The sequence below is a fragment of the Chenopodium album genome, chromosome 5 (genome assembly GCF_948465745.1).
Source record: "Chenopodium album chromosome 5, dcCheAlbu1.1, whole genome shotgun sequence".
Classification (NCBI taxonomy): domain Eukaryota; kingdom Viridiplantae; phylum Streptophyta; class Magnoliopsida; order Caryophyllales; family Amaranthaceae; genus Chenopodium; species Chenopodium album.
This window is the reverse complement of record NC_137838.1, coordinates 60,899,860-60,913,493: the sequence shown is the minus strand read 5'-3', so window position 1 is coordinate 60,913,493 and position 13,634 is coordinate 60,899,860. Positions and strand designations below refer to the sequence as shown.

General features: G+C 36.0%; 2 protein-coding genes across 2 annotated transcripts; one reads left to right on the top strand and one right to left on the bottom strand.

Annotated features, from left to right (window-relative positions):
- Positions 1-2,157: 2,157 nt before the first annotated feature.
- Positions 2,158-6,699, bottom strand: LOC145630813 (beta-glucuronosyltransferase GlcAT14A-like). Its single transcript, XM_081682969.1, has 4 exons — positions 6,058-6,699; positions 5,346-5,421; positions 5,136-5,251; positions 2,158-3,187 (listed from the first exon to the last, which is right to left on the bottom strand). The coding sequence occupies exons 1-4, from the start codon at positions 6,623-6,625 to the stop codon at positions 2,676-2,678; spliced, it is 1,272 nt and encodes a 423-aa protein (XP_081539095.1). The 5' UTR covers positions 6,626-6,699; the 3' UTR covers positions 2,158-2,675.
- A 2,371-nt stretch (positions 6,700-9,070) lies between these two features.
- On the top strand, positions 9,071-12,389 carry LOC145632143 (acireductone dioxygenase 1-like). The gene is made up of 5 exons (XM_081684439.1): positions 9,071-9,241; positions 9,374-9,461; positions 9,553-9,647; positions 11,555-11,794; positions 11,963-12,389. Exons 1-5 carry the CDS (start codon positions 9,230-9,232, stop codon positions 12,089-12,091), a joined length of 564 nt encoding a protein of 187 aa, XP_081540565.1. The 5' UTR covers positions 9,071-9,229; the 3' UTR covers positions 12,092-12,389.
- The last annotated feature ends 1,245 nt before the right edge of the window (positions 12,390-13,634 follow it).

Here is a 13,634-nt window from a genome sequence, read left to right as displayed (position 1 = left end):
TTCTGTACACACTTGATCCCAAGTGCTTTCTTCCTTGACAGTAATTTCCCAATGATCCATGTGTATAGGGTGAAAACTCTTGTTGATCAAAAGGAGGTTTGATAGGAAGTTTGAGGTGAGTTTTGGGGTTTAGCTTAGATTACACCTTGTTTTGGAGCCCAAATAGCTTTTCTAATTGGATGGCCTATCAAACCTGAGCCCAATAGCGAAGTCCCATATGGGTGCAAAGGTCAATTGGCATAAGTCTGGGATGAGTCTAAAAGGCTTGTGTTGAGCATTTCCAAGCTTTGGAAGCAATATAATGGCCCAATGGTCAAGTGGTCCAAAACCCATCTACTAAGATAGTATTTCTACTAGGGGTGAGCAAATCAGGTACCCCGTCAAATTTTTAGGAACCGGACCCGGAATTGGTTGGTACCGGGTCCTAAAATTTGGAATTGGAATTGGAACCAATTCAACCGGGTCCTAAACTTTAGGAATTGAAATTGGAACCGCCGAGTATCGGGTCCGGTTCCGGGTACTCACTTATGTACATAATTATTAAATTTTAATACTTATTTTGATCCATTTTCATTTTTAGCGTTTAATACTTATATTTTATATTTATATATGCATGATTACATGAAGCTATTTTATTTAGTTTAGATATTAATAATATGGTTTTTTTTTTTTTAAAAAAAATTTACTAACTAGATACATTTAACATATTTTTTTTTTAAAGAAAAAAGTATATTTAGTTTAATATATATTGGGTAACTGGGTACCCAACCGGTTCCGGGTCAAAAAAATTAGGATTTGGAATTGGAACAGGTTGCAACCAGTTTCTAAATTTATTACTCGGAATCGGACATTGGAACCACTAGGTCCAATTTTAGATTCAGACTCGCCGGTTCCTAACCGGTTCCAATTCCAATTCCGGGTACCCGGAATTTTTGATCACCCCTAATTTCTACTACCACCTCCGTTATAATATTATCCCTCCGTTCCATTATGATGTTCCTATTTGGAATCTTTGACTTTTTAAAAATAAGAGAGAATCTTCTAAATTTGTCTTAATCTATAAGAACAAATATAGTCATGTGGGATCTAGTTTGATTCGTCTTGATGAGTAGATTATTAATATCTAACTTTTATAATTTTTGCTAGTGTGAAATTAAAGATATTTACTGTCAAAGATGGGTCAAAACTTGCATCGATTTCCGCAAATAGGAACATCATCTGAAGTGGAGGTAGTACCAATATCTGTTTAGGGCCTGTTATGATTTACAGAAATAAACTGAAATTAACTAAATATTTTATGAGAGAAGAAAATTAGAAACTGAATTGGACTGGACTGAACTGATCGAAGCTGAACTGAATTGAACTAAAATTAAACTGAAGAGAATAGGCCCTTAGTGGTAGATCCCAAGGTACTTTTAATTTGTCTATTTGCTGATACTTCTCGAGAAAGATGCAAGCTTTTTTCTTTCGCAAGTATTCGTAACTAACTTTGTTATCAGAGTAAGTATTCTCATATACCCCTCGAGCTCAGTTAATTGTTTTAGGTAAAATCATGATTCAAGCGTAAGATGTTCCTCAGTTCCTCACTGATCAAGTAATAAACTCCTGACTTGGTGACTATACCCGAAGCAACACCCATACGGACAAAGATGAGTGAAGAATGGGACCAATGAATATTTTGTCATCCAAGTATTTGGTACATTACAAGTAATAAAGCTATAAAATGAAGATCCTGGAATAGTTTCATCCAGCCTTTATGATTCACAATTGAAACAGTTGAGGGGTTTTATTCTTAAAACAACGCATGTATCTTCATGTTTCATGATAGAAATTCTTCTGAACTGATGTCTGATGGTATATCTTGGATGGGTGGTCAAGCATCGCGATTGCTATGTTGCTGAAATCCATTACTTAGTATTTTAGTAATGTATGTTTGTCTTGAATCTCAAGCTACTTGGAAGTATACTTATGATTTTGTTAATTGGTTTCCTAGTTTTGAGATTCAGTCTTGAGGTCAAGCCTTTCAGATTGTTACAGAAATTAACTATAAGCTTGATTAGAGAGAATTTGTAAGAAAGTTGTTGTGTAGTTTTGGCAGGAATTTTAGTCATAATTGTTTATTATTCATTGTAAGCAGATTCATTCAAGAACAATATGTGCAAACAATTACTCGTAGTTACGAAAAGTTAGACTCTGTGTGCCAATCGAGGAACTAGAGGCAGCGTTTAAGTACAACATAATCAACCCTCTCAACTAAACAAAAAAAAAAAGTTAATTTACTTTACAGCAATTACATCCCCTGCAGCCCTGCATCTTCAGGGTTGTAGTGCATTGAATAGAGTTAAAGGGAGAAAAGACGACTAACACGAGCAACTCATGAGTGTCTAGATCTGTGCAGCTAACCCCAACCAATTGGGACTAAGGTACAACAATTACATCCCCTATAAACCACAAAAGCTTGGACACCTACTGTTACAACATTAAAACTGACCACTAATCGTCTAACCCACTCTCTGATGCAGCATTGACAGTTATAAAAACCTCAGAGCAGAGCTAAGATGAACCGAGGAAAAAAAATGCTTCTATAGGCTGAAGCTGAAAATGCTCTCATCAATTTTTTTCATTCCTTAACGTGTCATTCAGGTGAAAATTGTGTGATAAATAGGGTAAAGAATTTATTCAATCAAACACTGCTGAGTTCGGAATGTCCCATTTTTAAGCAGCTCAGTGATACGTCTTTCAAATCTCTTAGCTCCAGGACCTGGCCTCAAGATGTCTGCATCACCCCATTCACCACAAGTGTTGTTCCTCTCACCAACACACCAGCCACCAGGCACAACACTCCCACGTCTCCGCCCAAGAATTTCTCTATCAATACGATCAAGTATTGGGTCATTGGGACGAAACTGTGTGGCAAATGCCGATCCACTCTGTAGCATGTCTTTTAAGTCAGAGCCATTCAGGTGTCTGGGACTATCACTTGAAGATGCAGAGTAAGATGCATACTGTAAATTATGGTTTACAGCACTCTCTTTGAACTCTGGTGAGTTACAAACAACGGTTGGTACATAGCTCAATAAAGATGATGGGGAATTTGCTAAGTACATCAGTAAAGTTCTTGGCAAGTTATCTGATCCCAGAACACAGAATTCAACAAATTTCCGATTCAAAACAGAGGTCGGTGACCCTGCACATAGAACACCAATTAGCAGCTGATGATTCATTACTCAAAATTTCTGGTGAATTTTTTGATTGCTTAATAGACCAGCAGAAGATGCAGTTTCTTTGACATATTCTGAACAAAAAACTGTTAACAAGATTTCCATCGACATTTTTTGATTGCTTAATATGCCAGCAGAAGATGCAGTTTCTTTGACATATTCTGAACAAAAAACTTCTAACAAGATTTCGATCTACATATTTTGTAGTTTCTCATTGATTTGTCTTGAAAATCGGGGCTTAATAGGGGATGAAATAGATGAATAAACATAACAGCTTTCTTTCAACTTCATCATTTTCATGTAGTTTCTAAACAAGAAAAGTGCCATCAATAAAATATTCAGAATATAAGCCATTCCACTATTCCAGCAACAACGTCAAACAGCCAATGCTCCTAGTTGCACCTTACAATAAAGTCCAAGAGTATTCTTCCGTTGATGGAATTATGCAGCAAGTAAACAAGTATATGTCAGAGGGAAGGTGTCATTAAGTTGCCATTCTCACTGCTTATACTAGAGGCCTAGACACTTTGACAAAAGAACAGGGAGACAAAGGGAAGCAAGGGTAATTAGTAAACAATAGTGATTACTACCATAGCATCAGTCTCATTTTGGAAAATATCATACATCAGGATCAAGGAAAGTTTTAAAAAAGTTGAGACCAGACAGAAGGTACCCTGAATATGGATCTAAAATCAATTCACATGATCACTTCTACTGGCACATTGTTTGGACAGAGGGATTAGGGATGCAATTTCCCTAATTTGGATAGCATATTATGTAGGTGAGAAAAATGAAAGGGAGGAAAATGAAGGAAATTAATTATTTGAGAAACAAATTTCTCCAAAATTGGAAAAATGTGGAAAGAAAATGGGAATAAGACATTCAATTAACATGAAATGACAATTTTACCTTTACTAAAATCTCAATTTTCTCCCCTTACGCCTTACCCCTATCCCCCCCCCCCCCCCCCCCCTCTTGAGTCCTTCCAAAAAAAACCCCTTTTTCATTTTCCCTCACCTTTCTTTGTCTCTCTCTTAGATGTGAAACCCAGATTCACATAATTGACATCCTTAATTGTCATGACTTCCCCAATTTCAAATCAAGAATTTTGAAGATGAAACTACCTACATATCTTTAATGACAGAGGAAAGACTAGCAACAACTATTTCAGCAGTGGAGAAAACATTTAATCACACCCATCCATCAGCAACTGTAGTTTTTTGTGGTGTTGGCGGTGGAGATTGTCAGAGTGATGATGAACGCCACCTTCAGGAGTTCAGGTGGATGTCTTTGTGGAAGTGGCAAAGGATCTTGTGGTGTTGTAGGCAGTAGTAACTAGTAAATGATAAAGAATCGAATTTTTAGGGGCTCCAAATTTGTGGGTCTTCTTCTTCCATTGATGAAGAATAGCAAGCGAAAAGGATGAACTATTCACTACCATAAGACCAAAAAGTTCGCTTCCCCTCCTATTTTCCTTTCTCTCCCCTAGTCCTCTCTCAGTTTTCTTCTTACCTTCCCAATTTATTATCCAAACAAGCTGCTATTGAGACCTTGTGTCCTAGCTACATAACCACTTTCCGGCCTAAAATCTCAAGTAACTGTTCTCAAAGAATACGAATACTACCAAAGCTTCAACACATATCCCTGATTCTTGCCCTGATTATCTGGTAACATCAGAGGTGAGACAGACAATGCAGGAAAGAGATCCCTTTCAAAGCTTGAATTAACCAAAACTAAATCCCATTATGTACTTTTTTCAAGAGGGTAGGGGAGTATAAAGCAACTAGGGCAGCTGCCAGCGATAGACTAAGATTTGGAAAAAAAAATCCACAATAGCTCAAACCAAGGAGCACTAGATTTAACTTTTACTAGTATTTGAGCTCTGGAAATATGCAAGTGAGGTTGCAGACTCACCTGAAAACAACTGATAAGCACTGGGAAAGTCCCGCTTTTGAGTGGCATAAAACATCCCAGTCTTTTCTGCAAGATAAAGTCCAGGATCCACAATGATGGGTTTCAGCCTTCGAGCTCTAAAATGCCACATGAAACCAGAGTTACTAAAAGGGAATGGACTTAATCAACAACCAAAAAATTGATTCATGTTAAACAAGTGAAGTAACTCACTCTTTCCATCCAATGTAGCTGGTATGATTCACAAAGTTCAGGTCTTTTGGTGTGTATGACAATATGTGCAACAAATCTGTACAAATGTGAATCATAACAACATAATCAAAATTAAATAGAAGTTTGAATACTTGAACCAAATTATCAAATCAAGCAGGGCATATATGCAACAAAACCATGAAAGACCCACATTATCAAATCAGTGTTAAACATTAAAGCTTGAACCAAAATACACATCATAAGATAACAACAATCTCCTCATCCAATGTAGCTAGAATTGTAACAAAGTTGTAATCTTTAGATCATGAACCGCGAAATGAACAGCAAATTTGCACAAAACCTAAAGTCAGGGTGCAATACACAACACCCGACATCAATTACCGTCTATATCACTGCTCTTTGCGACTCTCCATGAACAAGAAAAAACAAACCTAGTATCCTAGTATACACCAAATTAACAATCAATGCAGCTAATAAGAGAAATCCCAACAAAACTACACTTCAAAACCTTAAGTATCTTAGTCAATTCAAGTCCGAATCAAATCCCGTCTACATAACTTATACCAAATTAACAACCAATGCAGCAAATCAGGAAAAACAAAAAAAAGCCAATAACACAAGATCAACCATCATTAAATCACAAAAAAACAATAGGAAATCAAACATCCAAGCAAACCCCACAAAAAATTGAATTCAAAAGATAGAAATTTACCATCTTGAGTAACAAGGGGATAATCATGAGCAGATAAATTGATGAACCAATCCCAATTTGAATTCAACCTAAGCAAAATAGAGGCACCCCTAAGCAAAGAAGCAATAGGGGAAGATCCTCTAGGGTAAGCAAAATCGGCATTGCCAATAACATGGACATTCCGGGCAGCTTTAACCACGGGCAGGCCGTGCACCCTAAGAGACAAACGGTCACGGTCAGACTGAGGGGCAAAACGGTCAAGATGAAGCAAGTAAAGATTTTTAGGGTGGTAAACAGAGAGAAGAAGCCGGAAGATTCTAGAATAGTCACCGGATGATCCAGTGATGAAGTAAGCAATTGAAGGGACAGAAGGAAGAGGGGGTGAGTTGGGGTTGTTGAGGACATATTGAGGGTTGGGGAAGAGGCGTGGGTCAGGTGATGTTGCGGTGGTTGTTGCGGCGGTTGTGGTTGTTGTTGTGGTTGTTGAGATGAAGAAGAGGAGAGAGAAAATGAAGGAGGCTGCTATGAAGTAGAAGGTTGTGGAGTTGTCTCTTGGTGGTGGTGATGGTGGTTGTTGGTTTTGCAACATTGTCGTCGTTGTTGTTGTTGTTGTGTGTTTTTTAAAAAAGTTTCTAGTTTTTGGTTCTTTTGGTACAAGATGGTTGTGTTGTTTTGGTGTGTTTATAATGGGATTAATGGTGCTATAGGGCCATAGGGATGGTTCGTTCTTGAGATAGGGGGATTATTATGCTTTCTTGTATCGGTGTATCGAAATGAAAAATTAACAAGGGAATGATTTTTTTTTTATTATTTTGGGGGTGTTGTGAGATTACTAGATCTAAGGTGGGGTGTTTTTGGTGTGTTTTAGGAAGGCTAGATATTAGGGAGATATTTAATTTATATGATTTTGATTTGATGATTCGATTACCATTTGTTGGTTTAGTACTTTATTAGTAGTGTATAAGTGGAGGACGGGTAAAGATTAAGGAGGCAAGAAAGGTGATTAGATGGGAATGAATTAACAAGATGAATTTAATTGGTGAGCTTTTGACTATTAGGTGCTCCCTTAATTCTTTTTTAAGTGCCTAGTAGTTACATTTATACTTCTAATACTTTTTGATTGATGTTGAATTTTGACACTTATATGAAGAGGTTCGAACATTCAACCTATAAGAAGAAAAGTCATTGTTTAACCATCCAAGTAATTGTCTTATAATTTTGCACACAAATTTATGTTATACTGCAAAAGTATTGAAAACACATATAATTCTTAAAAAATTAACAATTGTATAACTGAAAAAAGTAGCTATCCGGAGCAACGCCCTGACTATACACTAGTTAATATTAAAAAAATTGTTCATTGAAATGATCCGATAATGAAATTTCACATAGTTATATATTAAGATATTGTACATGCTTGGCCTAACTCGCTTTCGACCCTACAAAATGTGGCCCTCTTTGACATTACATGCACCGACCTTGACCCAACCCCCTTATTAACCAGGTCTAAACAAAATTAACCATTAAAACTTAAAACCCAATCGATAAAACAGGGAGTATATATTAGGAGGAAAAAAAACTATTATAATAGCCAAAAAATCTAAGAACCCTAACCCGGTCTTTACCTTTTATCGCGAGTTTGATGAAATTTGCAAATCCTAATATGGTATTAACAGAGATAGTTATGATATGATTGGTGCCAAAATCCCCTTTAAATTATCATATGTGAATATCTCTTCTCACTTGAGAAACGAAGAAACTAATAGACATGAACACTCAATCCTCTCCAAATATTAAAACAGTGGCCCTAACTTAACTTTATTTGTGTGCGTATCTACCATTGAACACTACGTGTTGGCATTAGGGATATCCTGTGGAATAAGGATGTCAAAGTCTTTTTAAACAAGTCGAATAGAGGTATTGATCCCTTGAAACTTGTATGGCTTACACGATCATGAGTTGGAGTTGGCTTAAACATATAACTTACTGTATATATGCGCTCAATCATTGCCACCAGATTAGACCTCATTAGATCTCCTTCTCTCTCCAATCCTCAATCCCTCAAAGCTCAAACTCAAGCAAAACACAAAAATTTATTAAAATCCGATGTACAATATCCTTATTGTAAATCAACTTGTTTGGACTCGCAAGTGAGCACCTTCTTCCGATTTTTTTTTTCATTTCTGAATCCTCATCTTTTTTTGAGTGCTTTCTTCTTTCACGTTCTCTCTCCACTCTTACTTCCTCTCCTCTTCTTTTTTGCTACAGTTCATTTTCTTCCATGATTTATCTCTATTTATTTTGAGATTCAAAGGTTTTCGACTTTTTTATTTATTGATTTTTGTTATTTAATGAAATTTCACAGCTAATAAGCTTGAAGTGCACAGTCGTCATCAACGTCGTGACGTCGTCGGTTTGCTCGGTGAGATGGTCGGAAATGGTGGAATCGACGATGGTTTCAGCACTATCGGCATCACTAGCGGTGGTTTCGGCGACGAATTTTGATTTGTTTGAATGATTGTAGACTTTGTAGTGTTTTTTCATGACTATTGTCAATTTTGCGTTTATTTTTGTTGATTTTGATACTCTGTTTTGCATATGTAGCTTAATTACTTTTGTGAGAAAAAGTTACTTTTGTGAGAAAAAGTTACTTTTGTGAAAAAAAGTCACTTGCTTGAAAAAAAAAGTTACTTTTGTGAAAAAAATGCCACTTTTGTGAAAATATGGGTAACTTTTGTAAAAGAAAAAGGGTCACTTTTTGTAAAATATTCGATGTACAATAAAATTATTGTAAACCGGGGGCATGCACAACCAAATTTCATTTTCATAATAGATATCCATTTTAAAAATTTAAATCCATCCACAAAATTAATCATTAGAAAACCAAGCTTCCACAAATTTTAAGCATCCACAAAATTAATCTTGAGAAAACCAAGCTTCCACAAATTTTAAGCCTCCAAATGTAATGATGCTAACTTTCATACCAGATTTTTTAAACGTAGAAACTAGAAGCACCACATTAACCACACACTCATAAAGTCATAAGTTTTTGTCCCATTTCATGCTCTTCCTATTTTATATTCCCTCAATATAATTTTCCAGCTAATTAAATTAATAAATTAATACTCCATTTTTATAAATATATCACCCTTCTTCATTTACCAACCCACCATTACAAAACTCAACTGAAGTCATGGCAATCGAGGTGAGTTTTCTACATCATCCAATTTCATACCCTTTTTCCTTTAATTAATTCCTACTTATAAATTTATAATTATATAATCGCTAATTAATTAATTAATATATAATTTTGATTAATTATATTGTTAATTTGAAGGCTTGGTATATGGATGAAAGTAATGAGGACCCAAGGCTTCCTCATCATCGAAACCCAAAAGAATTTGTCTCCCTTGATACCCTTTCTGGTTTGTTATTTCTCCCTCCCATTTTTTCTTTTCTAATTTTTTCTGGGAATTTTTGGGTATTTATTGATGATAAAAATGGGGTTTGTTGCAGAAATTGGTGTTTTACATTGGAAATTGAATGCTAAGGACTATGAAAATGATCCTGAATTAAAGAAGATTAGAGATGAGAGGGGTTACAACTATATGGTAAGTTTGCTCCCTATATCGGAGATAATAGTCACGTATACTAGTAATACTGCTACCTCTGTTCCGTGTTTGTTCCATTTGATTTTTGCAAAGTTTTCGATACACATGATTGAACTATATAATATACGGAGTATTTAATTATAGGTGATTACAAATTATACTCTAATATTTTGAATATGAACTCAATCTCACCTATTTCTTCTTATGTATTTGAGTTTAACTCATGATATGATTTTTTTTGTTTTGAAGTTAGAACACAAATGGTATATGTGACAAACAGGAGAAAATGGAGGTACTATTAATAAATGTTTGGAAAATGTTGTGGCGTTTTCTAAATTATTATTCCATTATGGATTTTGAGCGCAAATAAAAAACTTACCAAAAAAAAAAAAAAAAAAAAAAAAAAAAAAAAAAACTGGAATGATGCTGATCTTATTGGATTGGAAAATTGGTGAGTATATGTATTGCATAATTGGCTTCAATCTGTTTTTTTGATGTTGCATTAGGATTGTGGCCTTTGTGGGTTACAAATAATTTTAAGGGATAATCAACATGAGATTGAGTTGATTGCTAGAAGTAAGCAAAAATGCTTCTACCGCCGTTTCATATTATGTGCAATAAAGTCCTTGACACCGACTACTAGGTAAAATTTGTTTGTGAGTGTAATAGAGGGAGAAAGATATAGATGCATGTGATAAGACAAGAGATATAGGACATGGCAACTTAAAATGAAAGACAACATTTGTTGCACATAATGTAAAGATTCATTTTTAGTAAATGTTGCACATAATATGAAGCAGAGGTAGTGTTTACAATTGTAGCTAATTGATTAGGATGCTTGAGAGTTAAGGAGTTACATTGGGTTCAGTGCTTTAGATTAAGGTTGAGGTATTGAATGTAAGAGTTGATTAGTTTTAAGGACCTTAAGGTGCAAGGAGTTGAGGAGCAATCTAGAGAGAATAATTGTAATTCGTTCTAAATTTGTTAAGAGTTACTATGTACTCTGCAGTTCATGGTTCTGGTTTTATGTGTGAATCTTTTGCGAGTACTGTGAATTTTGTAATATGCGGCAGGATATCCATCTATAATCCATTTGTATCAAAGTCTGTTGTCCTTGGTACTTAGCTAACATGGTATAATGTTGTTATATAAAATCTTAGGGGGGAAATTAAAGGGTGTCTCAACTTAGCAGGGTAAAAATCTAAATCTCTCCAATTTCTGCAGAGCTCTTTGCTTCTATAATCTAATGTTTTACACATTGACATCTGATTGAATCAGCTGGATGATGCTCGTCAGTCTTCACTGTCATCTCTCTTATTTCTTTTCTTCTCAACATACATATGGTGCTACACTACTACGGCTAAGAGCCTAAGCCGATATTATTTATTTCCTTAGAAGACTTGCTCTTCAACAGTTGTGAAGCTTTAACGTACCTCTATGTAGAATGCAATTGCATATTAGCTTATTGTTTCCTATTCTGCAGGATTTAACATTTGAACTCAAAACAACACCTACTAGTAACAATTAAAAGTGCTCTTGGCCATACCAGTAATTAAAAATTTATCATCACGAACCCCTCAAATGGCTGGCTATTCTTATGACACTTTATGAGGAGCCTTTTTATCCTAGCGTACTTGGTTTGGAGTTGACATATTGCTGACAGGGCAGCTGGGCAGACGTAACTCTAGCAATCAGCAGCTGTGTTTTACTTTTTGTTCAGAAGGGTGGGGCGGGGGAAGAATTGGAATTATGTATTAATTCTGATTAAAATTATAAAACCAGAGTTCTGGAACGTTATGTGTTGAACCCAACAGTTTGCAAAGTTTACATTCTCTATCTTATGCTTTCCGATTAAGTCAAGGGTCGTTTTCTCTGTAGGGGCTCTTACGATTTATTCTGATGTGCAGGATATTCTTGATTTGTGTCCTGAAAAGGTGGAGAATTATGAGCAGAAGCTGAAGAACTTCTTCACAGAACACATACATGCAGATGAAGAGATACGCTACTGCTTGGAGGGAAGTGGCTACTTTGATGTACGAGACAAGGCAGACCGTTGGATTCGGATCTGGCTTAAAGAGGGTGATATGATCATACTTCCTGCTGGAATATACCATCGTTTCACTCTTGACACCTCTAACTATGTGAAGGCAAGTAATACACTTCGTAGTATACAGTAGTAATTTTGTGTGACAATATAGTCTCACTACTATTGAGCTTTGCATCCCCTCTTTGTTACCTATATCTGTTTACTACCACTAAAGGATTATGGAAATTGCTGATATGATTTAATGAGAATACTTATGAACAACATGCAGTTAATGAGGCTTTTCATAGGAGAACCAGTGTGGACACCCTATAATCGGCCACAGGAAGATCATCCAGTTAGAAAGGAGTACGTAAAGAATTTGGCAGAGAAAGCGAGGATGCCTGTTTCTGCTTACTAGTCATTCAAGCCATACCTTGTGGTTGCTCGTGGGTATCAAAATTATATAGGTATTCAGTGACTGTAATCATTGATATGCTAGAGCTATGGCTGCTTGTAATGTGTATCGCTGCTTCTTTGTGGACAGTAGTAGGAAGTTATAGTGTAAAAAATTCTACACAATTATTGTTATTGTTTTAGAACAAAGGATTTAAAGAGATCAAAAGAAACCTTTAGATACTCCGATAATTGTTTTGTATATTTCCTTCAGATCATGCGGTGATTTATAGTACCCTTGCATGAAAAGTGTTTACTCGATATATTAAACATGCAGTGAAATGTCTAATCGAGTATGAGGTTCTGAGCGGCGATATTTACTCTTGGATGGGAAGCTAAACGGTGATATTTGGCGGTATCCTTAATCCGTTCATATTACGCATACGATGCGTATTACAACACTCCCCCTTGAATGGATTTCTATAGGATGACTCCTATCTAAAATTTACATTTATGTAAAATAAATATACCGCTATTGTACCTATATGTTTACCTGCCTCATTAAAACCTTGCCAAGAAAAACCCTATGGGATAAAAACTTGGACGAAGGAAAAAGAGTACAACACATATAGGGCTCCCCCTAAGTTTAACACAGATCACAAAGACGACGCATGCTTGTCAATTGTCATATGCATGAGTTCTTGAAATTTGCTAGGTGGTAATGCCTTCGTGAATAGATCGGCTGAGTTGTTGCATGAGTGGATCTTCTTGACATCGATTTTGCCTTCTTTTTCCAAGTCATGAGTAGAAAAGAACTTGGGGTCGATGTGTTTTGTTACATCACCTTTGATGTAGCCTCCTTTGATTTGTGAAATGCAAACAGTGTTGTCTTCAAAAATTGTAGTTGGGCCTTCTTCGATTGTTTTGATGTCGCTTTCTTCTAGTATATGTTGGGTCACTGATCGCAACCATATACATTCCCTACCAGCTTCATAAAGGGCAATCAATTCAGCTTGGTTTGATGAAGTTGTTGTTAGTGTCTACTTGGTTGACTTCCAAGAGATCGATCGATGTATTGTCATAGCTGAAAAGATAACCTGTTTGTGATTTTGATTTTACTGGAGCTGATAAGTAACCTGCATCAGCATATCCCACGAGAGTAGGATTTCCATTTTTTTGGATAGAAGAGCCCTAAATCGATTGTTCCACGTATATAACGAAGTAGGTGCTTCACTCTACTCCACCGTCTACTTGTAGGTTCAAAGCTATACTTCGCTAACAAGTTCACCGAAAATGCAATGTCTATCCTAGTAGTGTTGATGGCCAGGTACATCAAAGCTCCTATTGCACTTAGGTATGGCACCGCTGGACCAAGTACAACTTCACCTTCTTCTCGGGGTCAAAATGGATCATCTTTGATGTTTAGAGTACGAACAATCATTGGTGAATTTAATGGCTGTGCTTTGTCCATTAGAACCTTTTTAATACTTTCTCAACATAATTAGATTGATGAATTAAGATACCATCTCTTAGATGTTCAATTTGTAATCCGAGACATAATTTTGTTC